The sequence below is a fragment of the Empidonax traillii genome, unplaced genomic scaffold (genome assembly GCF_003031625.1).
Source record: "Empidonax traillii isolate 1590-97213 ecotype Southwest subspecies unplaced genomic scaffold, ASM303162v1 scaffold386:size1297806, whole genome shotgun sequence".
Taxonomy (NCBI): domain Eukaryota; kingdom Metazoa; phylum Chordata; class Aves; order Passeriformes; family Tyrannidae; genus Empidonax; species Empidonax traillii.
Window position 1 is genome coordinate 84201 of NW_020955579.1, and position 25501 is coordinate 109701.

Here is a 25501-nt window from a genome sequence, read left to right on the forward strand (position 1 = left end):
TCAGTGGGGCACTTCGTGATATGCCCAGATTAAAGCATATCCTAATAATTTTATTCACCAGAGAATGTGCATAAATGCCTTGCTGAATCAGCCTAGGAGAAGAAAAAGTGCTGATGAGAATAGGATGTCTATTCTTTCTTCCTCTTTGCAATCCTGCCACGTCTTCTACAGCAACATAAACAGCACTTAACAAGAATGAAGACAGGAATGGCTACACAGGTGAACAAGAATGCCAGAACATCCAGGGAGTGGTACTGGTACCAGGTGAGATGGTGAGAGGCTGGCCTCAAGTGCTTTGCTCCTTTGTGGCGCATGACAAATTCAATCCAGAAGACAGCTCTGTCCAGAGGCTTAACTGGCTGGTCATGTTGTATCTTGGATAACTTTAGAGCATTTTCCTTATAGCTGGGAAGAAAAAAAAAAAAAAAAAAAAAAAAGAAGAAACCAGGAAGATTTATCAATGATTCCTGAAACAACCCATTGAGCACTTGGCAGTCCTGTTGAGGAAAGTAGACAGCCCTGCTTTTATTTTCAGCAGTCTTATCTAAATATATTTGAAACTGGTCCAGTTTATTCCTGTATGCATAAAATTGGGTTAAAATTACTAATAGAGAAAGCCAGTATTTTGAAAAGTTGTTAGAAATTATTCCAGATACTCCTTTAAAAAAGCAGCGTGGAAACATTTGCAGCATTTTATGTTCCAGTATAATACAGTGTGCTGGTTTTGGCTGGAATGGAGTTGACATTTTCACAGTAGCTGGTGGGGGCTATGTTTTGGATTTGTGCTGGAAACAGTGTTGATAAAATCGGGATGCTTTCCCTACTACTGAGCAGCCCTTAAACGGAGCCAAGGCCTTTTCTGCCTCTCACCCCACCCCACCAGCAAGGAGGCGGGGGGTGCACAAGGAGTTGGGAGGGGACAGAGGTGAGACAGCTGACTGCAACTCACCCAAGGGCTATCCCAGGCCATAGGGTGTCATGCTCAGCAGTAAAACTAAGGGCAAGGTAGGGGAGGCTGCATACACCGGATATCATCCAGGTTGTCACAGGTCACCTCCCACATGGCTGACTCCCTCAAATAATAGATCTCTCCATCAGACTTGGTCTGTTTGCTTCAGGAGTTTGAAAGTCCATATTGAAGGAACTCCTGTCACTCACACTTGACAGGAGTTGCTGCCAAAGACTGAGGACTCCTGCATTTTTTCCAGTTGTTTTGACAATGGCCTTAGCAAGGGATCCAAGCTGTTGGCCTTCCTTACCCTCTTAAGTCCTGAATGATAGGTATGGTAACCTAAGGATATTGGGGTAGGAGAAAGAACTGTTGTGACTACAGGCAGAGAAGACCTAATACAACTAGAACTGTCACCTAGTGCTTCCAGAGGATTTACACTAGCAGAGAACTGTCTCAAGAGCTTTCCAAGAACTTTTTCTTGAGGGGATCATAAAATATAAGGAAAACCAAATTGCTGATCTCTCCTAATTGAGAAATGCTGATTCTCAGAAATAAAAGATGGTTTTCATCTGAAACCGATATTCAGCTACTCTTCATTTTTCATCTGAGAAGAGCTAGCAGAATTTCTCACATCAGCAGCCCAAGATTTCAATAACCTCAGCCTACTGCAAGGCAAGAACAAAACTCACGTGGAGTTGTAAATGACTGCATTCAGTGCATCAACCAGGTCCTGAGTCTTCAGTGTGCTGAAATCCACGTGAACTGCAACTCCCTTTGCCTTTAAGTGAGCAATGTTGTCGTGCTGGTCGGCAAACATGGGAATCCCAACCATGGGGATCCCATGGTAGATGGCTTCATAGAGCCCGTTCGTCCCACCGTGAGTAATAAAGGCCTTGGTGGAGGGATGTCCTGGAACAGGGAAGGAGAGGCGCATATAACAGCAGCTGTGGCAGACTGCACTGAGTGGGATGTGAGCACTGCAGAACAGTGGGGCAAATGCATGCCCGAGAAGGGAACAGCACCTGACTTCTGGCTCAGCATTCGTACTTTTTTAATGCAGCGTGCAAATCATCGTGTCCTGCCAGACTACCCCAGTTACCTCAGCCCTTCTGCTCTTGTGTAGTTCTAGTTTTCACATGTTACCAGGTTCACAACGGCCCCCTGCTTCAACCTTGCTTAGGTCAAGCATTTTGAAGAATAAGCCCTGGAGATTACCTGCATAGGCCAAATTCAACTCCAGAGTACATCTCGACTTGGGTATTTACGCCTGCCTACAGGTGGTTTTGAGCCTTTCTAGACAACTGCCACCAAGATCTGCAAGTCAGAGCCTTTTAGGAAATTAAAGTTCCCAAGAGCAAAGCTCTGTAGTTTAGGTTATGAAACTAAGTGTGCCTATAAGGGTTACGTGATTTTGGTCCTTGAATTAGCCATTTCAGTGGAAAAACAAAACAGTTTTTCCAAGGGTGTACAGTCCATCCCAGATAGAATCAGCCTCACCAAGCAGGTCATTTTGGGGTATCCAGTCATAAATCCTGGTGTTGGAGCCCAGAGTTTCTGGTTTTTTCCCTTTGTACCGCCAGAGGACCTTGAACAAAGGCAAAATAAGATAAACAGGGTGCATGCAATGTGCCATTGTATAATATTACATGTAATGTAGGGCTTTATCTCAAACCCATGTGCCTTTTCCCAGTAATTCAAATAGCTTTGGCTCCAGTTGAACTCTTTGATTAGTTATTATGTGCTTATTATAAAATCACCTAGAGTGATTTCTGTATTTTGACCTATGGACACAGCTCCACGTGATTTGGTTCAGAGAAGGTGAAACACCAGAACTCTCCATGAGGTAGCTCAGCAGTCTGCCTGTCTGAGAGAGAGCCCAGCCTCCCGGCTGGAGCCCATCCAGCAGGGGTGCAGATGAAAAACAGGCCAGTTCAAACATAAAAGTCTCACTGAAGGCAACAGAAGTGAAAAAAAAACACAGCAAGTTGTTTTAAGCTTGAAAGGAAATTCACCTTTTGTGGAATCTGGCTGAGGGCTTTGGCAATCACGTTACTTTTTTCATCACTTAGGTTGTAGACCATTGACCCAAGAGAGAATACCACGATGCCGTGTTCCCCAGAGCTCTGAACAAATTCTTCCATTTCCTAGGAGAGGCAGAAAACATACCAAGAGCAATTAGGCCATGCGGATTGCACAGATTTCTGTGAAAGAAGGGCAAAACCTTTTTAGCTTATCAAGTTGATGATTGTGGTGTGTGAGCACCTCCACTGACGGAAGGCTGTTACAATGACAGACCTGGCCCTGAGCAAAACAGTTTCTCCCCAAGAATGAGCACAACAAGTTGAGACAGGTGACAGATGCTTTGTCTTTTGGAAAGAAGGTCTAGCAGTTTCAGGGCGCATTTATTTTGGAGCACAAGCAGCAGTAATAGATCCTAGCACTGTCATGAGCAGGCCGTACTCTGTGGCCCACTCCCTAGCACAGTCATGGTTCTGGACTTTCCTAGAAAAAGTACTTGGCATTACATAAATCTGCAGGAAAGGACCATGCTGAAAACTGACAGGGTTTTTCACAGATTCACTGAGTCACTGCCATCATTTCATTAGTCAGACAGCTCTCTTATTTCTAGCAACACACCACATTGCTCAGAAGATTTTCTACAAATCAGACCAGTAGGTTTTCCTGTTCCCTTTTTTTAGTTAGTGTCATGTGAAGTGTCAGTAATATCCAAAAGAGAATGGTTATCCATTTCCCCCAACCTGAACCCTTGCTCCAGGGGAGTGGGAAGGGAGTAGAGAGTTAGAAGGTTTTTTTTTTAGTAGACAACTTGCCCTGAAAATGGCCTGCATCTTCTGAGGCTCCTACAGGAATGTTAATCTAGACCAGAGCTTGTCATGTTGCCATCATCAGTATCTGGGAGTTTCAAATTCCCCTGGAATATGGCCATTCACAGCAGAGCATGGGCTGGAGATGATCAAGTCTTTTACTCCCTTTAAAATGTCTTAAACTAAGTACAATAGAAAAAGTGTTTCTCACTCATCTCTTTCTGCAAGTCTTGACCCTATTTTAGTTAAAGAATTTGTCCTGCCACACAGTGCCTTTTTGCATCAGGTATTTCGGTGTTATCGTGGGCTGCAAGTCTATATCTTATAATTAAATCTTACACTTAACTACTCTGAGGTAGCCCCTATTTTTCCCAAAACTGACACTCTTCCACCATGCTGACATCCGCTATCCTCTTTCAAGAGAGCAGGCTGTAACCCTGTAACCCCAGCCCTCAGCTGGAGGGACATAGATGCTAAACAGCTCCATGCTCCCCACCAGCAGCAGAGCATTTCTTTAAGAATGAGCTTTCTCAGGACATGGCATGCATGGTTGATCAGGGAGAGAAACAGTCTTTGTTCTGCTGCACAACCAACCAGCCAACAGCAGAGCAGAGCTGGAGTACCTTTGGTAGTGGCTTTGCAGGCTGGCAGTGAAGTCCTCCAACAAACTCAAAGTTGGGCAGGAAAGGGCGTGGAAATTCAAAATCCCAGTAAGTTCTGATTAACCATATCTCTGCTTTCCCCATCGTCTCACACAGGGTCGTGGGCCTTCCTGCGGACAAGGTACAAGAGGTTTTACAACATGCACGGGAGTTACCTTGTTTGCTGTAGATTGAGAAACAGGAGCCTTACCTTTGTCTTTTGGCACTCCCAAACAGTGTAATCTATGGAGCCATGCATAAGATGAAAACATTCACAAATCTGGACCTATTCCTTGCCCTGTCCTGTGTTCAGCCTTGGCAGGTGGCCACAAACAAGGCAATACAATCTTTAAAAGGATTTTGAACCTTCAGGATTAATTTAGAGCAGTACAAGTGGGAAGCATTTATTTTGTGTAATATAGAAGTGCAGTCTTGTTGCTGGAATTCTTGGCACAGAAAGACTTCATTACCTGTGCTTGGAATAAAAATGCGCTTTGGGGAAGAGAACGATCACAGAAAATTTAGTTCCAAATAAAAAATAAATTAATCACAAAGTGATGATCAACTGTCAGGGAGAAGAAAAGCTTTTAAATGAAGTTCTGTAGCGTTTTTCAAATGTTGACTCAATCAGTGGCTGCTCAGACAACAAAGACAGGTACAGACATCCCTAGTTTTCTTGAGGACTGGGTCAGCTGCTTCTGACACATATTGGGAAAAATTGGCCAAATCCATAGATGCTTTGAATGTCTTTTTATGCAAAATATATTGCCTATAGAAATCTATCTACAAAAAAAAAAAAAAAAAAAGTAATGGTAATCTGATGTTTTATAGCTTCCCATTTGGAAAAATATATATTCTTAGATACATGTTGCAAGTTGTCTTTGCAGTATTTTCTACACAAAGCAAAACTGGAGAGTCTAAGTTATAGAAATATTGATAAATTATTTCCCAAATCCACCCTAATACAAGCAGGAATCAAGCAAAATAAGCAGCAAGATAAAAATTATCTGGCGGGCACCTTCTTATATTACTTGATCAGGATAATAATCTACACCAGTTTGTTTTTCTTTATAAAGAGTAATGAGTGAGTTACAAAGTTGATGAAGTGAAAATAAAGTCTGTATTACATGTAGAGTGATCTAATGGTGTAATTAGGTCTTATGTGGTATTAAGAGAAAAAATCAGTCCAGAGAAGAAGGACTGGTTTGCAGAGCACAGAGTGTTCTTGGCAAACACAGGGAGGGATTGGACAGCAACAAAAGAGATGCCCTTTTGCTTGCTGTTCACTCATTATCTGCCTAAACTGGCAGATATTCTGGACAAGATTCAAAGTCCATTGAACTAAAAGGTCTGTTTAATAGACTTTGAATCATGCCTGAGTTGTACTGTTGGAACAAAATTTTCAGGTACACATGTAGTTTAAGGAGACTGTTTCAAATTCTGAATGGTGGATGAAAGGTAAAGGTGACAGCTCATAGTATTTCTTATTCAAGAATCTGAACTCATGCTCAACACTCTGCACCGTGCAGCATTGCGAGATACTTCCAGACAATGCATGTCGTGTGAGTGAAGGGTGCTTTCTTGTTCTGCAGTTGTCCAGAGACAGCCAGTGCTCCTAGTTACAACAGGATTAACTCCATCCCTGTGGTGCTAATGGAGCTGTCACCAGTGCCTTACATTTAGTTAAGGAATGATTTTGCCCTCCAGCCTTTATCTTCTGCCATCTTAATTGCAGAAGTTGGCATCATCAAGATGAAAAGGCAGCAACTCTCCTCTGAAAGCACTAAAATGAACATACAGCTCAGTGCAAGAATTCACCAGCAGTATCATCACGAACAGAAATTAGAACTACATGCTCTGAAGGTCTTCAAGAGGAACTAGAGCAAAACTGCTCTCATGTCTGACAGACTAGATCAGACCTAAAAGGGAAAGCAGAGCCTCTGTGAACAAAACAGGATTGCCACCTCTGCTGGCCTTTGAGAAACAGTATTTTGAGGCAACAGCATTGAGGTCCCAAAACATTCAAAAGGCACAACGTATGCAAGAGAAGAAACCACTCAGCAGCTGCCTTACCTAAGACATTACTGTAGTACTCATCCCATTCATCGCGCCAAAACTTCAAGTAAAATAAATCCATGTAGGAGTAAAGGAGGAAGTTCTGTAGTCTTTCCATAAAGGACATGTGGTCTGTCAGCCCACTTGTGCTAGCAGGCACATAGGAAGGTGGAGATGGGAGCCCACCACACAGCCGCTCTACCACATTCCCATCAGAGAAGCGGAAGCTGTAGACAAAAGGGATTGCTAGGATTTCTGCTACAAGCTCCCCACCTATAGACAGGGGGTCAGCAATCAGAACATCAAACTTGGCCTGCTGCAGCTTTGCTATCAGCTTAGAGTTCATCAGCAAGGTGTCACATGTTTGCTTTGACATATTGGCATAGACCTCCAGGTCCTCTTTTATCCTCCACATGACCTCCCAGGGGAAGAGATTAGGGACTTCGTTCAACCAGAAATTGAGGAAGTCCTCCATGGCAGTATCCAGGGTCTTCTGGCTAAAGGGGACTTGCAGGACCTCAAAGGTGAAGGGTGAGGAGGTGTCTTGGTAGTTGATGAGCAGATTGCTTGAGGGCACGAGCACAGTCACTTCATGACCCCGGAGAACAAGCTCTTGCAGCAGCACTTTCAGATTGATCCAGTGACTTGCATCAGTGGGCCACACCACCACCTTCCCACAAAATCCAGTGCTCCAGCAGCATGCACAGGCCAAGAGAAGCCAGGGCAACTTTGGCCTCATCATCTCGGCATTCCGTGTACAACTCCGGACTGACTGAACTGGAAGCAGTTTACTGCTTCACTATGCAAACACTCAGGAGCCAACCAATGAAAGTGGCATACATTTGGTGACAAGATCGGTAAGCGTGGCAAGAGGGCATGTCCTAACACAAAACAGCACTCATAGGAGTGCTTTGCTGGGCAAAAAACAAATCCCATTCTGGAGTCTCCTGCAGAGCCACAGCATTAAATAATCCCAGTGTTATCAACACTGTTTTCAGCACAAATCCATCATGTAGCCCATGCAAACTAACAAAACAGGTATTGCACATGAAGCCTTAAATGTTAAACCCCACGTTTAACAATAAAAAAAAACACCACAAGATCCAAACAGCTCTGAGACTTACACAGCAGATCACCAAACCATGCTTCTGCCAGCACAAGATTTCCTTATCCTGTCAAACACAAACACACAGCTAGGTACTCTAATAGCAGGATATCTTAACAGCTTAGCTCTTAGCAGAATTGACCATATTAGTGAAATAAAAATAAAAACACTTCGAAGTCTCATACTGAAATTATATCCATTTTATCTGCCCACCAGCAATGCACATATGTTTGGCCTGTTTCCTTTTAAGTGTTACTATAATCACTTAGAGCAAAAATGGGAAAATAATTATGCAACTATTATTAAAAAAAAAATAGAACACCTAATAAATAAATACAACTACCCTCTGGTATTTTTTTAGATACTTTCAGAAAAGCAAAGAACTGTGTTTCTGCAAAGATCATTTTATCACTGCAAATTGCAGTTCATCTGAAATCAGGGGCCTTTAAAGGACCAGAGGAGAACCGTTATCTCTCATTTAGAGATGAGCTGGAAAGCAAAAAGGGTGCTAGGGGAAAACAGGTAGTATTCTTGCATAGCTTTCCAAATCTAGTACTAGTGTTTGGTGGGTATACAGCATTATTTTGCTGTTCTTAGTATTTGCCATGATTCATCTATGAATAAGACTGACGAGCTGTGTTTCAAGTGGCTTTACCACTGCTTTACCTATCCTAAAAGTGCCTGTACGGACTTAGCTGAACTAGTGTAGCAGGTCAGGATTAATGGGCAACGTTTGTACTTGCCTGGATTGTTTGACTTGACACAGGAATTTGAAGGAAGGAGAGTAGGTTCTGAGCTGTCTTGCTCCAAATCTGTGCCTTAACCTCTCAGCTCTGGGTATTTACTCTTGTGTTTACAGCAGATCAAATTTTTGGAAGAGAGAGCAGCCTTACCTAAAACATCACTGTAGTATTGATCCCAGCCTCCCCAGAAAAGGTAATGATATAGGATATCCTGAAAAGTGTACGTGAAGATGTTTTTTAGCCTTTCTGAGAAGGTCATCCTATCGGTTAGGCTGCTTAGGGCGGCTGGTACGTAGGAAGGAGGTGCTGGGAGTTTCCCACAGAGCCGTTCCAGCGTGTTTCCTAGGGAGAACCGGATGGTATACACGAAGGGGATACCCAGCTTCTCAGCAAACAGCTCCCCACTGGGTGTCAGTGGGTCTGCCAAAAGCACATCAAAGGCAGCAGCCTTCAGTCTCTCTAGCAGCGCCTCATTCTTCAGGATCTCGTCACAAATGGTTCTGCTTACATTCTCCAGCTTCGTAATTTGTTGAGCTACCTTGTAAGCACTTTTCCAGAATGGTAGCACTCTCTCCTCGTAGAACAAGAAATCGAATATTTCATCCATTATGGCGGCCATCTCCTTTTGGGTGATCGGCACCTCAATCACCTCAAACTGGAAGGGTGAGGGCTGTGTGCGGTTGAAGATGAGGAAGCATGAAGGCATCAGCACAGTCACCTCATGGCCCCGGAGCACAAGCTCCCGGAGCATGAACTCCATGTTCAGCCAGTGGCTGCTGTCAGCCGGCCAGACCAACACCTTCCCCCCGGAGCCCCAGCCCAGCACGGCCAGCAGCCACAGCACTGCCACCTCCTTCCCTGCCATGGCCTGCACTGTGTGGCAATGCACCCGTGGCCTTCCTTCTCTGGGAGCAGCAGTGCTCCCCAGCTGGGCTGGGCATGGGTCACACTGCCTTGGTCCCAAGGGCAGGGAGCCAGGGTAGGTGGCATGAAATCCTGTGCTGGATAATAGCATGTTTTCCTGGGGGGAGGGGTGAGAAATAAGTGACTGGCACCATCTAGCACCCTCTGGTGGTAAGCACTTCGCTAAAGCTGGAAGATCTGCCTCCCCCCGGAACAGCAGAGAGAGTCATCAGCCCTGGGGAGGTTCAGTCCAGCGAGGATTTATCCTTTTGGTAATCCCAGCCCTCCTGCCTGTAAACTAGAGTCTCTGTGTTATTTGTTTGGTAGAAGAGGTGAATTTTTCATTCTTCCGGCTCTTTGAAGCACAGCTGGATACACAGCAAAGATGTTCACTGACTGCATGGGCACACTTCTGCTTTTATAAAGCCACTGAGTGTCCCTTTACAGCCCACTGAAAGTGGTGATCCCAGGCTGCAGCTCAAGAGTTGCATCTCGAAGTGAATGAAACTACACAGCAAATGACTCCAGTACAACTGTCCTCAAGTGAACTTGCCTCTTCCAGAGCATACACTGTGGGAGGCCAGAGCTGGTCGGTGATTCTGTGGGCTCCCTGCCTGCCACTAACTGTGGCAGAAAGAAAACCTGTTAAACAGTTTTATTTATGGTCTCTTCTGATGTACAATTAAGAAATAATGTAAGTCCTCTTCACTGTGCTAAAAATCGTTATTTACAGGCGTTTCAACCAGCTCTGTTACACAATGTTTTCCTAATGTTGTTGTGCAAGGCTTTTGCTATGGTTTCCTTGCTTCCTAGAGCATCCTTTCTGAGATGAAAATGAGGGTGATGGAAACAGCTGGACTGTGAGGAGCTAAGCTGAGATACCTCATCTACTGTGCACATGACAACAGTTTAGTGTACTTCTGGAGTCCTGCAGCATGCAGGTACATGGAGGCGGTTTTTTGAACACTGAGAGATTTGCAAGTGGTCTTTCTCAAGAGCCCAGTACAAGGGTAGTAGAAACAGCTTGTTGATCACGTGATTAATAACAAGCATATTTTTCTACATATTCACTCAAAACAGTCCCAGAAAAAAGCCTGCAGAGAAAAAGACTTGTTGTTTTCACTGTTTGCTTGTGGGTGGAGGGTATGTTTTAAATAAAACTTGTTTTGTTCAGAGAGGATCGGTTTTCTATGACCAGTGACATAAGTGAAGTCTCTATTACAAAGCCACAATGCATTCAGTATTGCTACAGAGAGTGGCAAGGCTGGCTTGCAATTCAGCCGCTCCCCCCTCCTTGATATGGTACTATGGACTAGGAAAACAGCTCTGTTCCTGGCTGCCTTCTGTGCAAGCAGTCACTGGAGGGGGAAATGTGTAAGCTGAGGCTCCCTTGCTGAGGGCCCTACATGGTGTGAAAGTTGTATGAACCTCCACATTAAAATTAATTATTACAAAAGTCAAGTCCATCTATCGGGAAGATCCTGATCCTGCCTCAATGCAATGGCATAGCAGCACAGCACCCTGATAGGGGAGTGGGTGCAACTGATGGACCCTGGTGGTCCTTCCCTTTTTTAGGGGCATAATGGCAGACCTCTCCCTTGACTTTGTAACCCTGCCAGGTTCCTAGCTCTGCCGATTATAAGGGTGGAGGCCATATAATGAGAAGTGAAGTATCAGAAGACTTACCTAAGATCTTGCTGTAGTAGATATCCCAGTGTCCCCAGTAGGTCCGGAAAACATAGTCTTGCAGATGGTAAGACACAAAGTTTTTTATTCTCTCAAAAAAGGTCATGTGATCAGTGAGCTCAGACAGGGCTGCAGGCGTGTAGGACGGTGGGGTTGGGACCTTGCCACAGTGCCTCTCTAGAGTGAAGGCTGGAGAGAAGCGTAGGGAGTAGACAAAGGGGATGTCCAGCTTGAGAGCAATGAGTTCCCCACAGGGGGTCACCGGGTCTGACAGCAGCATGTCATAGCCAGCCCCCTGCAGGCGAGCCATCAGCTCTCGGTCATTTAGTGCTGAGTCGCACATCAGCTTGTTCATCTTCTGCCAGCCTACGGACAATCTTCCCAGCTCCCTGTAGAATTGCCAGAAGGTGAAGATGGTCGGCCTGTTATTGAGCCACAGTGCCACTATTTCATTAATCAGGCTCTGAGGGACATCTTTCTCATAGGGCACATAATAGAACTCAAACGTCTCCCCAGCCTTAGCCTTGGGTTCAATGAAGAGGGTAGCGTTGGATACCAGGATGGTAATGCTGTGCCCACGGTGGATGAGCTCCTGTATAATTACATTCATGTTCAGCCAGTGGCTGCCTTCCGTCGGCCAGACCAACACCTTCCCACAGAAAACAGGGCCTAGAAGGGCAACCTGAAGAAGGAGCAGCTGGAGGTATTTCTTTGAGCCGGTGGTTTTTGTGGCCATGGCAGAGTTAAGGGCTAGATAGCCTGGGAATTTTCCTTTCCAGTTAGGAACACTGCAACTCTGTGTTGCGTTTGATGATTCCTTACTAGCACTCTTAGCAAAAGCAAGAGTTTGCTGTCGCACAGGTGGGGTCTTTATAACCCACGTTTGGTCTCGGATCTGGAAAGACAGAAAAAGATATTTGGTGATTCACTTTTCCCTTTATGCGTTCTACCCAGTTAGTTTCCCCTTAAGGGAGATCCTTTCCCTGATTAGCAGGGTGGCAGCAATCCTCACTGCTGTGAAAGGAGCCAGTCCCCTGAATGCCAGCTCTGAGGCTCAAACAAATCCCTTGTGTTGTTTCCATAAACTAGCAATGCCAGAGGCAGGACAAGGAAGGAGACACCACAGAGTTAGCTTGGAAGTGGCATCCTTTTTCACAGTGAGATGTTGGAAGTGCTAATATTTCCCACACTGAGAGAAGGCAATAAATCATTCATTTGGTTGATGATAATGCCAATAGTAACATGCAAATTATTCTGATAGGTGATGGGTGGCTTCCAGTTGCACCCAGACAACTCTTAACGCAGGGAGTGACTGGGGCCCATCACCACCAACCTGGCTGTGTTGTTGGCTCAGTTCAGGTGTCCAAACATGGGTCTGACCTGTCAAGGTGCTTCTCAGAGCAAAACCTACATCTTCTGGGATGGCTCTTAATTAGAAAGTTGTCCTTTGAATGTAAGCGCTACATCCTGGAAGGAGCTCTTAACCACCAGGAGCCAGAATTACAACTAAAACCCACACAGATAATGATACGCTCCAACCAACACAATTTGGGGAACGAATGCCATGCAGCAAAAAACTCTTACCTAGCGCAGTCTTCCAAGGTACATAAACATCGTGCTCTGAGTTGCAAGGTGCAATTTGCTACACCAGTTTGCCTCTGTTCCTTGCCACTCCCCTCCTCTGTCCCTGGGCTGCTCCAGTGGGATTGGTTATCAGGCAGAAGGAGCTTAAGTAAGTTACCCTCTGAACTGAATTTTTCACAAGGAGGAAGTAATAAAATACGGGATGATGGCAACAAAGCATGTATTCTGTGTTTAATTATTGCTTTGTTATGATCTGGGAATGTAATAGTTGAGATGGTCTTCCCCATGCTAGCGTGTATTATATTGTTATTACAGAGCCAGATTCTCAAGAGGACTGGGCATACTATAGCTCAGAAATATGACGCCTGACTGCTAAAAAGATTTTTTTACTCCCCATAGGATCCCAGGTGGCTAAAGAAAATTGTTTGTTAGGTAATAGATTTGTTTATAAACTGTCGACAGGAACAAGGAGAGAATCTTATAGTTTGTTTGCAGAGGTTTTCAAAAATTGGTATGTTATCTGTACTGGCTGTGTGGCCCTTGATTCTGGAGATCTATTCAAGTTTTTAATAACCTGAAGATATAGGAATCTAAAGGTGCATCTTCAAGGTCTTTAAATATTATCCATAATATTCAACCAGGCTTTTTCTAAACCCTCAAAATCCAGGGCAATTTTGCCACCATGTTTCAACAGTAGGTTGGACTTACAGCCAGGAATTTCACTACAGTCTCTCCACAGACCTTTGTATCCAGGAAAATATATATTTTTTTAGGGTAATTTAGCTTATTTTGTAAAGTCCTGTAAGAAATTTACAGCTTTTCCAGCAGCTATGGAAAGGCCATATTTATGTGGGCTAGAGCAGATCATAGAATCATAGAATATCTGAGACCCACAATGGCAACCCCAAGGTATTGTCCAAACATTTCTTGTGCTCTGTCAGGTTTGGTGCTGGGATCAGTTCTTGGATGGGAACTAGGTTTTTGTTTCCAATCCCTTGGTAAGGAATCCCTCCATAGCAAATGAGAGCTATTGCTAGGGAACCAGAGGGTTACATTTGTCTTGTTTCCACGGCCAGCTTTTAAAGATGATACTTAGATTACTCAGAGCAGGGAAGATAAGCATTCTGAGAGGATTAAAGGACAAAATCCAGCAAATGAAGAGAGAAGTGGGGCAGAAGAAATACAGGTTAAGTGCCTGTATTTCACACATCTAACATTACTAAGTAGAAGTGCTGCAGATAGTGATGCAACCCCCAACCTTGTTAAATAACAACAGGCCTTTCAAGGCTAAGGCCCTTAAGCAAAAGTTAGGCAACTGCAAACTAGTGGTTTCTTACAGTTCTCTTCACCATTGTACTGGCTGGATGGGGGTTTATGGTGTGCGTGGCGACTTTATTTCTAGAAAATCTTGATGCCAGCCAGCCAGCACCTCAAAAAGTCAGGGCCAGGGTGGTAAGGGAAGCTTTTGGCCTGAAGAAGCACCAAATGACTCTCTGGTTTCCCTTTCACTTAATGCAATAAAGCAGCTTCTGGTCTGAAAGCAGAGTTAAAATTTTGTCTTGACTATCATTTTTTTGGTGGAGGGGAGGAGGCGGGAGGAAGGGGAGGAGGCTCCATTGGGAAAATTTCAAAGCTGGCTCATCCCTAACTACAGGCAGAAGTGAGTGGGTTGAGCAATTCTGCAGAGCCACGTGTGTACGTGCTCAGTAAAACACCCGTTTCCATGTAATCCCCAGGGTACAGGGAAACTCCAGATGAAGTTAATGAGCTGAAATAGCCTCACCATGACCATCTTTCTCAGATAAATGGTATCTTTATAGCTCTACTTTGCAGCTGCAGGATGAAAATACCAGGGGCTAGGCTTACAGTATTTCACTTGGATTTTTTGATTCAGTTTAAGATTTTATGAACTGTCTTTGCTGCTCCAATGCTGCAGGGACACCTTGGCATGTAAACATACAGGCACTAGGGTGGCTCACAGTGGAGCCATTTCCACTCTGCAAGCCAGAACAATAAAGAAATCAGAAAAGGTTTGTGCCAAGCTTTATGTCCCTGCTAGAAATTGTGCATTGGTGGTGGAGAATAGGTGCTGCAGCTGTCCTTATCAGCCCTACAGTGAAGAGCAGCAGCAGAGACTTGCCGAAGCTACCTGCAGATATGGTACATTGTCTTGCCAGCATGTATCTGACCCCTGAGGGAAAGCTCTATTCTATGGTGATGGGCAAGTTTGCAAACCCTGAGGGTATAGACATGATGGGACTCATCTAATAGCTCATCAGCCCACAGAGGAGGAGTTGCTCTCTCTCCTCTACCTTTTCATGCATGTTTGCTGTTCATGCTCCCATGGCAAGCCTTTCCCATGACAAGTCAGCTTGTCACTATAATGATTTATAGTAGTCGGTTAGTTTGCTGATGGGGCACGAAAGAGCTGGGCAAAGAACATGCAGTCTATCATGGCCGGGGCAGCCCCGGGCACATGGCACAGAGCCTGCCCAGAGAGCAGCAGTGAGAAAACCTCTGCAAAGATCAGAGGTCACTGCACCCACTATTGGGGACAGGGATCCCATTTGGGGGGACAGGAGCACACTCAGTGCTCCTGGAAGGGCAGAGGATACCCATGGGGTGCCAGCATCACCCAGACCAAACACCTCTCCCATTGCCTCAGCACCACAGAGAAGCAGGGAACTGGGTCCCAGGGATTATTGCAGCATACTGCACTATAGGGGAAGGTTTAAGGTGGCTGGTTACACCCAAAAGTACCCCAAACCCACCAACCTGGACCCCACAGCACACAGCTCTGCATGGCTGAGCATGAGCACCTGCACGGCACCCAAGGATACCCCTCTCACCTAACTCGCTGCCGCTCTGTGCCGGGAGACTGACGCTGGGACGGTGACACCACGAGGGTGACGGTAGTGGTTTTAACAGGGAGAGGCAGGGTAGCAAGGGCAGCAATGTTTGCCAGCGCTGTGGCTGCCGGGAGGGAGGAGCAAGCACAGTGAGAAGCCAGCAGCCACTGACCTGCAGGCAAGGCCACACTGGACATCTTCCCACCCCCAGGTCCCAGACTGTGCCTCTCCACATGAGGACAGGGAGGCCACCTCTCACTGCCTGTATCCAGCTGGCAGCTTCCTCACACGCATTTTTGCCACAACTCTCTGCAATCTCACGAGCTGCTGGTGGCAATGCCCCCCCCACAGTAGCTGAGGGGTGACACCTGCTTGTCCCCAACACAAGAAGAGGCTTGGCAACCCCAGGGGGATGGCAGAGTTGGGATTTGCACAGGCACACACTAGTGAACACCCCATGTAGGGGCCAGGGACCACATTTTATTTCTCTCCAGCAGTCCCAGAGGAGGGGAAGCAGCCCCTGCTGTGGGAGCAGTGCCACCGGCATGGGGCAGATTTGGGGGCGTCTGGCAGCGCCTCCTCAGATCTGAGTGCGGAAGCGCAGGTCAGTGCCCGACATCTTCTGTGCATAGTCCTGGTCAAAGCGCTCGTTCTGGGCCACGGTGAAGTGGTTCTTCCAGTCTCCAGTGGTGCCTGCAGCCAGGCAAGGTGGGGCTCAGCAGGGGCCGAGGGGACGGGGCACCTGCAGCCCCCCAGAGCTGCTCACCTTTGCGCATGAAGGGGGACACGCTGTGGTCCATGAGGTCAGAGGGCACCTTGCTGTAGTTGGTGGTGGGGTTGTCCCGCATGGCCTCAAAGGAAGTGTGTCGGGTGATGGTGTCCAGTGCTGTCTCCGACAGCTCCTGCCCCAGGAACTGGGCCACCTTGGCAATCTCCCGGCGGAGGTCCTGTGACACACGGGACGATGTTCACCCCTCCTGCCACCCCCCCAGATGCCACACCACCATCCGCCCCAGTCCCTCACCTCCTTTAAGTCCTCATAGAAGAGGTAGAGAATGGGGTGATCCTTCCTCCGCTCCCAATAGCCCTTGACGTGGTTGTACCAGGAGCCATATGCCACTGCATGGGGAGAACAGCCAGGGGATGGCAGTGGGTGACAGCACCCCACAGGGTCCCCACAATGCCTCCAGGGGTGTCCTGTCTCACCTCTGCCGGCCATGAACTCCTCCAGGTACTGGGCCCATGTCCCAGGGTGTGGCTGTAACTTGTTCATAAGGTCGAAATGGTAGTAGGAAATGGCCACATCCTTGGCATTGCGCCCCACATAGATCATCTGCAGATGGGTCATAGGGTGTGAGAGCAGCCCCAGGACCCCCAACAGGGAGGATGCTCTAGCTCCCAGAACTCCCATGCCCACTTAGTGTGCTGAAGGGAGCAGTGGGGTGTCCTGTCTCATGGGAAGAGGGGGACTTAAATGCCCCTCAGGGCAGAGACCAGGGCTGGGATTTACCTTGCAGCGGTTTTCCCAGAAGGATTTTGGCAAGACATCTGCTGGCAGGTGGGTCTTCACCACACGGGGTGAGGGCATGGTGGCCAGCAGGTCTGTCCCTGGGGAATCCCAAAGCACTTCCTCACTGGGCTCTTGGCAGAGACCCCCAGGACTCAGCCCCTGTTGGGGTGCCCATGGTCAAGCCCCCACACCCCACTACCTGCTGGTATCTTCCCAGGGGCAGAGAACTCCAGCATGGGCACCCTCTTGCTGATAATGTCCCGCTTGCACTTCTCAGGGTCTCCACCTTGCAGGATCATGTCCACAATCTCGCTGACCCAGGTGGTGCCTGGGGAAAGGAACCCATCAGGGGGCATCCAGGGTGGCACTGGGTGTCTGATCACTGATAACCCCTCAGACTTTAACCAGACGCTGAGGGGGCAAAGGGGATCCCTGCACAGCTCTGTCCCGACAGCCCCCAAATGTGCTGCATTTCCCTCACCAGTGGGCCTCAGACATACAACACACTCGCCCACACGGTAACACAACATCTGCTGGACTTGGGAATGCTCACCAGATTTGGGGAAGGTGACCACCACAATGTCCTCAGGGCGACTCTGGAAGGTGTCGACACGTTCCCAGTTGTAGGTGAAGGCGTTGACCATTGGAATGCCGTGCACCGTGGGCCAGGGCTGACGCAGGTAGGGGCCTGGATCGGCCATCCGGCTGGGGACAGGGACATGCGGGGAGGCTGACTGGTGAGGCGGGAGGCCCCCCCTCACCCTCACTGGGCAGCCACCAGCCAGGGCAGCCCAGGCAACTGGCAGGGTGCCAGCCCTGGGAGCGGCAGCGGTAGCACCGGCATACAGACCAGAGGTCACTGCAGCCATCGCTGCACTCACTGCTTGGGACAGGGGGCCCATCTAGGGGGACAGGGGTCCCATCTGCAGGAAAAGGAGCACACCAGCACCCCAGCAAGGGCAGGGGGTACCCATGGGGGGCCAGCATCACCCAGACCAAACACCTCTCCCATTGCCTCAGCACCACAGAGAAGCAGGGAACTGGGTCCCAGGGGTTATTGCAGCAGACCTCACCAAGGGGAAGTTTAAGGTGGCTGATTACACCCAAAAGTACCCCAAAAACCCACCAACCTGGACCCCACAGCACACAGCTCGATGTGGCTGAGCATGGGCAGAGCACCCGCAGGGCACCCCAGGACACCCCTCTCACCTAACTCGCTGCCGCTCTGCGCCGGGAGACTGACGCTGGGACGGTGACACCACGAGGGTGACGGTAGACGACAGGGAGACGTGGGGCCCCGCAGCAGCTTTCACAGAGAGGAGAAGGAAAAAGGCAGGGCGGCAAGGGCAGCAATGTTTTCCTGCCCTGCGGCTGCCGGGAGGGAGGAGCAAGCACAGTGAGAAGCCAGCAGCCACTGACCTGCAGGCAGGGCCACACTGGACATCTCCAACCTCACGGATCTTGCCTCCCACCCCCAGATCCCAGACTGTGCCTCTCCACATGAGGACAGGGAGGCCACCTCTCACTGCCTGTATCCAGCTGGCAGCTTCCTCACACGCATTTTTGCCACAACTCTCTGCAATCCCACAAGCTTCTGGTGGCAATGCCCCCACCACAGTAGCTGAGGGGTGACACCTGCTTGTCCTCAGCACAAGAAGAGGCTTGGCAGCCCCAGGGGGGATGGTAGGGTTGGGATCTGCACAGGCACACACTAGTGAACACCCCATGCGGGGGCCAGGGACCACATTTTATTTCTCTCCAGCAGTCCCAGAGGAGGGGAAGCAGCCCCTGCTGTGGGAGCAGTGCCACCGGCATGGGGCAGATTTGGGGGTGTCTGGCAGCGTCTCCTCAGATCTGAGTGCGGAAGCGCAGGTCGGTGCCCGACATCTTCTGTGCATAGTCCTGGTCAAAGCGCTCGTTCTGGGCCACGGTGAAGTGGTTCTTCCAGTCTCCAGTGGTGCCTGCAGCCAGGCAAGGTGGGGCTCAGCAGGGGCCGAGGGGACGGGGCACCTGCAGCCCCCCAGAGCTGCTCACCTTTGCGCATGAAGGGGGACACGCTGTGGTCCATGAGGTTGGAGGGCACCTTGCTGTAGTTGGTGGTGGGGTTGTCCCGCATGGCCTCAAAGGAAGTGTGTCGGGTGATGGTGTCCAGTGCTGTCTCCGACAGCTCCTGCCCCAGGAACTGGGCCACCTTGGCAATCTCCCGGCGGAGGTCCTGTGACACACGGGACGATGTTCACCCCTCCTGCCACCCCCCCAGATGCCACACCACCATCCACCCCTGTCCATCACCTCCTTTAAGTCCTCGTAGAAGAGGTAGAGAATGGGGTGATCCTTCCTCCGCTCCCAATAGCCCTTGACGTGGTTGTACCAGGAGCCATATGCCACTGCATGGGGAGAACAGCCAGGGGATGGCAGTGGGTGACAGCACCCCACAGGGTCCCCACATGCCTCCAGGGGTGTTCTGTCTCACCTCTGCCGGCCATGAACTCCTCCAGGTACTGGGCCCATGTCCCAGGGTGAGGGTGGAACTTGTTCATCAAGTCAAAGTGGTAGTAGGAAACGGCCACATCCTTGGCATTGCGCCCCACATAGATCATCTGCAGAAAGCTTGGTGGCATGTGGGGACTTGCAAGGTCCCAACAGGGCAGGTACTACCCCCCTTATCTCTGCTGGATCTAGGTGTGGTAACTCCATCCTGTTACCTTGCAGTGGTTTTCCCAGAAGGTTTTGGGCAGGATGTCAGCTGGGATGTGGGTCTTGATGATGCGAGGGGATGCCATGACCTCCAGCTGGTCTGTGCCTGCAAGGATTTCCCCCAGGAGCAATCTCACTGCTGGTGGTGTACCTTCCCATACAAAACCAAGCCTATTCCCTATCCAGCACTCACTGCCACCCCATTACCTGCTGGCATCTTCCCAGGGGCAGCAAACTCCATCATAGGCACCCGGTTGACAATGTCATCCTGCTTGCATTTTTCAGGGTCACCGCCTTTCAGGACCATGTCCACAATCTCGCTGACCCAAGTGGTGCCTGGCGAGGAGAGGCTGGGTGTCTGGTTGATGCCACTCCCACTGGAGCCCCATCTCCCGCACCCGAGGGCCACCATCTTCCAGCATTGCCTTTTAGCATCCCCTCCAGTCCCAGCCCCAGCATCTGCAGGTTGGTACCTCCCTTTCCCAAGCGTGGCCCCTCTCTGTTGCCTGGGGTCGCTCACCAGACTTGGGGAAGGTGACCACCACAATGTCATCAGGGCGACTCTGGAAGCTGTCAATCCGTTCCCAGTTAAGGGCAAAGGCATTGACCATGGGAATGCCGTGCACTGTGAGCCAGGGCTGACGCAGATAGGGATCCGGATTGGCCATCCTGCTGGGAACAGGGACACATGGCAGGGCTGGCCGGCAGCAAGGAGCATCACGGGGACTCCTCTTTCCCTGGAGTCCCCAAAATGCCTGCTGAACCCAGCCATCCTGCCCACAGGAAGGAATCTATCCCCTGCTTGTTGGTGTCATGGGAGGTGGCATCTGTCTTCTGCGGGGATTTTGGGGGCCAGGTGGCAGTGCAGGGAGTGTGGAGGGGCATGGCTGGCTCTGGGGGGCTCAGGTCAGCACAGGCAGTGGGGCAGCTACCTGTACCAAGCTGGTACTTTTACTTGGGTGTAAAAGCTCACAGGGGCTTTCCTGGCCGGTGTTTCAGGCTGCTTTCCCTCTGCCTTTTCCTCCCCACCTCTCAGCTGTAGGGCAGCTTGGGGAAGCCTTCTTTGCAGGGGGCTGAGTGAGGGTTTGAAGGAGACAGGAACGAGGAGCAGGGCTCCCAGAACTCTCTCTTTAGGAAACCTTTCCACCCACCAACCGGGATGGAAACGCTGGATACGGCAGCTGCAAAACACCCACGGCTGAGACTTTCGGAGAGAGGCTTGGTCACTTGCTTCTGCCTTCCAAGGGTTTTCAAGGACACTGAGCCCCTCTGAGCCCCGGCACCTCACCCCCCCCCCCCCACCACCACCACGCAGGCCCTCTGCTTGTGAGGCCAGGGCACCCCAAAAAGGGCCAAGCCTCCTGACCACGACCAGAGTCCCCCCATTACCTCTTCTCCGGCTGCTCCGGCAGGGAGAAGGAAAAGCTTTGCCTGCCGCTTACGGGGCGGGATTTTCTATTTTCCCTTCCCTCCGTCGAAGATGGAGGCTCAGGGAGGCGGGGGACACCGCTGGGGCAGGAGGAGGGCAGAGGAAAAGGGAGGCGGGGGTGGGGACTGTCCCCAGATGCCTGTGATGAGCTGTGCCGTGCTCAGCAACCCCCGGTACGCACACAGGCGGTGGGAGTGGAAATCACAGCTGCCCTGTCCACCCGCAGAGGCAAACAAAGGGAGGAAATCCCAACCCACCTCCCGGGGGATTTAACGTCACCCTGTCCTGATCCATCCAGGAGTCACCTGAGTGGACGTCCCCAATTCCTCGCACAGACGTGGGGCTTGCTAGTGGGCTGTGGGGATCAGGCTTTGGTAATACCCCTACTCTGCTCAAATACGGGTCCAAAGTTTGCAGGATTGCAAAGCACAAGTGTTTCTGGGAAAGGTGTTTAAAGTGCCGGTGGTGGTGAAATGCTGCTCCTTACCTGCTTCCCACAGGCAACCTCCGAGCCGGGAAGGAGTGGTGAGGGCAGGAAAGTTGACAGCTGGGCAGAGACAGCAGCTCACTTGTTTTCAGCCTTGATAGAAGTCCCTGATTTGGACCCAGGTCCAAGTTCCAGGTGAGGTGGGACGTGTCACGCCAGGCATTCAGGTGTTTTGCAGGCAGGGACATGCATCCCTGCCCGTCCATTTGCCCATATGTCAGCAAAATTGGCTCCATGTGCAAACACTGCAGGCAAAGTCAGGAGATGAGGAAGAATAGAGATCTCCATTAGCATTGAAATAAATGTCTGGAAAGGATTCATTCCTGCGAGTCAAGTCCCCTGCCCTATAGGAGTCAGATCCGAGTTGCTTCTCTTTAGGGATAAAACAACCCCATGAAGCTGTATTGCCAAAAAACTGCAATCTTAGAAACTCTGGAACAGGTCAGAAATGGGGTGTAAGTGGGGGACTTGGGACTCCAAAGCACACCCTTGCCCCAGTGGGACAGGGAGTGGTTTGCTCTGGCCATCCCAGAGCAAGGGCTCAGTGCAACCAGGTTGGAGGTTGCAGGGTGGTTTCCTTATCCAGCAAGGATGGTGATGTTGCTGAGCCCGGCCATATGCCAGCAGGGAGGTGTTTCCCTTCACTTTTGTTCCATAGACTGCGGGCTGCCAAGCTCCAGCTGGGTCAGGGAGCCTGGGGAGAGCCTCACCACCACCCACTCTGTCAAGAAACCTGCCACAACCTGGAGCCATGAAAGCCCTGTGCACACAAAAGCTGTGGCAGCAGCAGGTTTGCTGGTGCTTTGGGTTTTTCCCACTCTTCACCGATCTTTGCTCCCTCCAGGTACCCCAGTAGGCTGGGTCTGGGGCACCCAAGGTGACCCACCCAGTGGGGGGTTTTGGGAGGATGCACATTCCCAGTGATGCCTGACCATCACCAGCTCAAAATGCACTGTGTGTGCCCACTGCTGACCATGGAGGTGCTCCCAGACACTGCCTGGAATCTGGGGGGGGTTCAGCCTCCCCGGTGCCTTTTTCTGAAGGCAATGACTCACTCTCCCTTTATCACAATTTATTGCAAGGACAAAAGTAAATCAGTGCAAGGATGCTCCGTCTGGACCCACCCTCCCCACTGGGTGAGAGAGGAGAAGCAGAGTCCTCCTGGAAAGGGGGATGAGCCCCTCACATCTCCATCTGGAAGTGGAGGTCGGTGCCCGCCATGTGCTCCTGGTAGTGCCGGTCGAAGCGCTCATTCTGGGCCACAGTGAAGTGGTTCTTCCAGTCTCCACAGATCCCTGGGGGCAAGAAAGCAAGTGGGGCAAATCTTGAGACACACAAAATATTTGCAGCCATGGATGGGGGCTGAAATACAATGCAGGGACATTCCTCCCAAGCTCTCCACCACCGTCCAAATCTCACCTTTACGGAGGAAGGGGGAGAGGTTGTGGTCCATCAAGGCAGTGGGCATGGTCTCATAGTTGGCAGCAGGGTTCTTCTTCATCGCCTGGAAGGAGGTGTTCTGAAGGATCCTCTCCACTGTTCCCTCCACCACCTCCTTGCCCAGGAACTGCAGGATCTTCTTCACTTCCTGCCGTGGGTCCTGCAGGGCAGCTGACATGAGGTGGCTGACAAAAAAGGCTGTGGGGGGGCAAGTAGGGCACCATGCCCCTCATCCCACCCTCACCTTCTTCATGTCCTCATAGAAGAGGTACAGGATCTTCTTCTCCTTCCTCTTCTCCCACCAGCCCCGCACATGGTCATACCAGGACCCGTAGGCCGCTGTGGAATATGGTCAAGGGATTAGCTGAGAAGCAGGGCAGCAGGGGATGTCCTTCCCACCAGCATTTCGGGGTGGGCATCCTGTGGCTCAGCCCCCACCTTTGCCAGCCAGAAAGGTCTCCAGGAACTCAGCCAGTGTGCCAGGGTCAGGGTGTACTTTGGCCATCTGGTAGAAGTAGTAGTAGGAGATGACAACATCCTTGGGGTTGCGGGCCATGTAGATGATCTGGAGACAAATAAGGATGTGGTTGGGAGATAGAGTAGTGCCTCTTCCCTGCCAACCCAGATTGGGAGAGAGGCAGAGGGCACCTGCAGCATTACCTTGCAGTCCTTGTCCCAGAAGGACTGTGGGAGGAGCTGGACTGGGAGATGGGTCTTTACCAGCCGTGGGGATGGGGTGTTCTCCAGCTGCTCAACACCTGTGGCACAGGGTGCTTAGAGGTGTGAGCCCCCAGCACACTCACCCTCACCCCAGCTCTGCTCTTTCCCCACCCAATCCAGGCAGCCAGGCTGGGGAAACTCACCACTCGGTATCCCGGGGGCCTTCACTTCCAGGAAGGGTACACGGTTGTAGATGGCATCCCGTCGGCATTTCTCCACATCGCCGTCTTGGTAGATCATGTCCATGATCTCGCTCAGCCACGTTGTGCCTGCAGCACAGGGACAGCATTGCAAAGGCTGGTGTCACCTCATCCTCACTTCACCCTTCCCCAGGGCCACTCACCTGATTTGGGGTAGGTAGAGATGAGCAGGTCATCTGGGCGGGCTTGGAAATCCTTCACCTGTGGCCAGCCCTCGATGAATACTTTGTAGAGGGGGATACCGTGGAGGTTGCCCAGCTCCTCCCTGATACCTTCCTGCCCCATGGCTGATGGTGGGTCCTCACAGTGCTGGCTGTCCTCCCTGCTGGCAGCCTTGACAACCTCAGAACTGGCTGGTTCCTGTGGCAGAACTGTGCCCAGGGCAGTGCCCCACCAGGCAAAGTTCAGCCTGGATCACGTGTGGCAGAGGTGTTGCCAGTGCCAGAGCCAGGGGCATGGCCTGTTCCCCAGCAGGATGCCACCCTGACATTTGTGGTGCCAGCCATGCACTAAGCCCAAGCCATGAGGGGTCAGGAACAGAGCCCACCATTACCTTTCCTCCCACCTGCCTGTGCTTCTCCCCCAGCCTCAGCCCCTTTAATAGGTGCCACAGAGAGCTACAGAGACACCTCTGCCACCCTATCCCTGCTGCAGCTGTACCTATCAAGATTCTAAGGCCTCTGGTGCCCAGGAGCCTTGGCACCTCCACCCTCCTGCCCTGCCCAAGGGGTAATGGTTAACGAAAGCCGACTCGGCTAAGGAGCGTGGAGGATGGGAAGCAGGTTCAAAAGGCCAGCAGCCAGGGTGTGGGGCAGTTTTGGGATGGGCTCTGCCTCCCTCCTCCCCTGCCCTGTGAACACTGTGTTGCCCCTGCTTGTCCTGGCTGGGGACCAGACTGGCTGGGACCCGGACAAGGGTGCTGCAAGCAGAGAGGTGCCACCCTCCTTGCCCTCCTGGGTGCTTCTTTGAGGTCTCTTTCCTTTAGGAAAGTGCTGAGTACACTGAACTTCTCCATCCTGGGTGATGTGACCCAGGTTATGCAGTGCTGGGACCTGGCGTGGTGGAGCAGGTGCTTCTCCTGCTGCAGGACATCAAGGAGAAGCAGAAGGAAAGTGGTGCCTGGCCCAGCTCAGGTCAGCAGGACCTGTGGGAAAGGGGGCACCAGTGCAGGATTTAGAATCTGTGCCATTTGAAAAAATATGATCTCACAAGTCTGACTTTTTGTATCCAATAAAGGAGTTGGAAGACACTAAATGTGTTTATTACCCTACAAAAAGTGAGATGTAGCAGTTGTCATCTGATGATGAGGAAGTAACATTACAAACCTTAATTAAAACTGAAACACAATTAAGAAAATAAGACTGCATCAGCACAGAAGTAGGCACATACTGTCATCCAAAAGTCAATCTGGTTTCCCTGTCATCAGGGCAGGGAAACCTATGTATAAAAAGGTACCCCCAAGCCAGGGCTGCATCCTCAGGACCCTGGACATCCCATCAGTTGGATCAATGCTGAAACCAGGACTGGTGATCCTTTATCTTCCTCCTTTCCTTTTTATTTTCTTCCTTTCTTTCTTTCCTCCTTCCCCTCTTTCTTTCTTCCCTTTCTTTCTCTCCCCCTTTAATTCATCTCTTCTTTTCTCTCTTCCTTTCCATCCTACTCCTTTTTCAAAAAC

General features: G+C 50.1%; 4 protein-coding genes across 15 annotated transcripts; all 4 read right to left on the reverse strand.

Annotated features, from left to right (window-relative positions):
- Nucleotides 1-76: 76 nt before the first annotated feature.
- On the reverse strand, nucleotides 77-18129 carry LOC114062180 (UDP-glucuronosyltransferase 2A2-like). Of its 6 annotated transcripts, XM_027893335.1 has the most exons (8): nucleotides 12495-12614; nucleotides 10907-11805; nucleotides 8472-9097; nucleotides 4401-4549; nucleotides 2965-3096; nucleotides 2450-2537; nucleotides 1642-1861; nucleotides 77-405 (listed from the first exon to the last, which is right to left on the reverse strand). In XM_027893335.1, exons 2-8 carry the CDS (start codon nucleotides 11644-11646, stop codon nucleotides 129-131), a joined length of 2232 nt encoding a protein of 743 aa, XP_027749136.1. In that variant the 5' UTR covers nucleotides 11647-11805; nucleotides 12495-12614; the 3' UTR covers nucleotides 77-128. The 6 variants fall into 6 exon arrangements, with proteins under 6 accessions (XP_027749136.1, XP_027749133.1, XP_027749134.1 ...); XM_027893332.1 differs by lacking the exons at nucleotides 8472-9097; nucleotides 12495-12614 and adding an exon at nucleotides 18063-18129 and having other exon boundaries at nucleotides 10911-11805; XM_027893333.1 differs by lacking the exons at nucleotides 8472-9097; nucleotides 12495-12614 and adding an exon at nucleotides 15344-15444 and having other exon boundaries at nucleotides 10911-11805.
- On the reverse strand, nucleotides 15788-18509 carry LOC114062184 (sulfotransferase family cytosolic 1B member 1-like). Its single transcript, XM_027893342.1, has 8 exons — nucleotides 18063-18509; nucleotides 17407-17558; nucleotides 17053-17181; nucleotides 16854-16951; nucleotides 16550-16676; nucleotides 16368-16462; nucleotides 16110-16290; nucleotides 15788-16036 (listed from the first exon to the last, which is right to left on the reverse strand). Exons 1-8 carry the CDS (start codon nucleotides 18353-18355, stop codon nucleotides 15924-15926), a joined length of 1188 nt encoding a protein of 395 aa, XP_027749143.1. The 5' UTR covers nucleotides 18356-18509; the 3' UTR covers nucleotides 15788-15923.
- Nucleotides 18510-18565: 56 nt separating this feature from the next.
- On the reverse strand, nucleotides 18566-21530 carry LOC114062185 (sulfotransferase family cytosolic 1B member 1-like). Of its 6 annotated transcripts, none has more exons than XM_027893346.1 (8): nucleotides 21467-21530; nucleotides 20071-20222; nucleotides 19758-19886; nucleotides 19559-19656; nucleotides 19327-19453; nucleotides 19146-19240; nucleotides 18888-19068; nucleotides 18566-18814 (listed from the first exon to the last, which is right to left on the reverse strand). In XM_027893346.1, exons 2-8 carry the CDS (start codon nucleotides 20216-20218, stop codon nucleotides 18702-18704), a joined length of 891 nt encoding a protein of 296 aa, XP_027749147.1. In that variant the 5' UTR covers nucleotides 20219-20222; nucleotides 21467-21530; the 3' UTR covers nucleotides 18566-18701. The 6 variants fall into 6 exon arrangements, with proteins under 6 accessions (XP_027749147.1, XP_027749151.1, XP_027749145.1 ...); XM_027893350.1 differs by having other exon boundaries at nucleotides 20071-20219; nucleotides 21467-21491; XM_027893344.1 differs by lacking the exon at nucleotides 21467-21530 and adding an exon at nucleotides 21285-21380 and having other exon boundaries at nucleotides 20071-20219.
- Nucleotides 21531-22539: 1009 nt separating this feature from the next.
- On the reverse strand, nucleotides 22540-25163 carry LOC114062186 (sulfotransferase 1 family member D1-like). Of its 2 annotated transcripts, XM_027893352.1 has the most exons (7): nucleotides 23970-25163; nucleotides 23770-23895; nucleotides 23567-23664; nucleotides 23345-23471; nucleotides 23151-23245; nucleotides 22886-23066; nucleotides 22540-22761 (listed from the first exon to the last, which is right to left on the reverse strand). In XM_027893352.1, exons 1-7 carry the CDS (start codon nucleotides 24109-24111, stop codon nucleotides 22649-22651), a joined length of 882 nt encoding a protein of 293 aa, XP_027749153.1. In that variant the 5' UTR covers nucleotides 24112-25163; the 3' UTR covers nucleotides 22540-22648. The 2 variants fall into 2 exon arrangements, with proteins under 2 accessions (XP_027749153.1, XP_027749152.1); XM_027893351.1 differs by lacking the exon at nucleotides 23151-23245 and having other exon boundaries at nucleotides 23345-23664.
- Nucleotides 25164-25501: the final 338 nt, after the last annotated feature.

Bases quoted from the DNA above. Each gene is read 5' to 3' on its own strand.
- LOC114062180 (XM_027893335.1), bottom strand. From the start codon at position 11,646: ATGGCCACAAAAACCACCGGCTCAAAGAAATACCTCCAGCTGCTCCTT. The intron at 3,097-4,400 runs GTACTCCAGCTC...TGCCTCTCCTAG, and splicing joins CTGCAAAGCCACTACCAAAG to GAAATGGAAGAATTTGTTCA. The intron at 2,538-2,964 runs GTGAATTTCCTT...CCTTTGTTCAAG, and splicing joins TCAGCCAGATTCCACAAAAG to GTCCTCTGGCGGTACAAAGG.
- LOC114062184 (XM_027893342.1), bottom strand. From the start codon at position 18,355: ATGTGGAGAGGCACAGTCTGGGATCTGGGGGTGGGAGGCAAGATCCGT. The intron at 17,559-18,062 runs GTGAGAGGGGTG...CCCTGTCCCCAG, and splicing joins GCAGAGCGGCAGCGAGTTAG to CCGGATGGCCGATCCAGGCC. The intron at 16,291-16,367 runs GTGAGGGACTGG...CGTGTGTCACAG, and splicing joins TCTATGAGGACTTAAAGGAG to GACCTCCGCCGGGAGATTGC.
- LOC114062185 (XM_027893346.1), bottom strand. From the start codon at position 20,218: ATGGCCAATCCGGATCCCTATCTGCGTCAGCCCTGGCTCACAGTGCAC. The intron at 19,657-19,757 runs GTAATGGGGTGG...AAATCCTTGCAG, and splicing joins CCCTGGGAAGATGCCAGCAG to GCACAGACCAGCTGGAGGTC. The intron at 19,069-19,145 runs GTGATGGACAGG...CGTGTGTCACAG, and splicing joins TCTACGAGGACTTAAAGGAG to GACCTCCGCCGGGAGATTGC.
- LOC114062186 (XM_027893352.1), bottom strand. From the start codon at position 24,111: ATGGGGCAGGAAGGTATCAGGGAGGAGCTGGGCAACCTCCACGGTATC. The intron at 23,896-23,969 runs GTGAGTGGCCCT...CCTGTGCTGCAG, and splicing joins CTCTACCTACCCCAAATCAG to GCACAACGTGGCTGAGCGAG. The intron at 23,665-23,769 runs GTGAGTTTCCCC...CCTGTGCCACAG, and splicing joins GGCCCCCGGGATACCGAGTG to GTGTTGAGCAGCTGGAGAAC.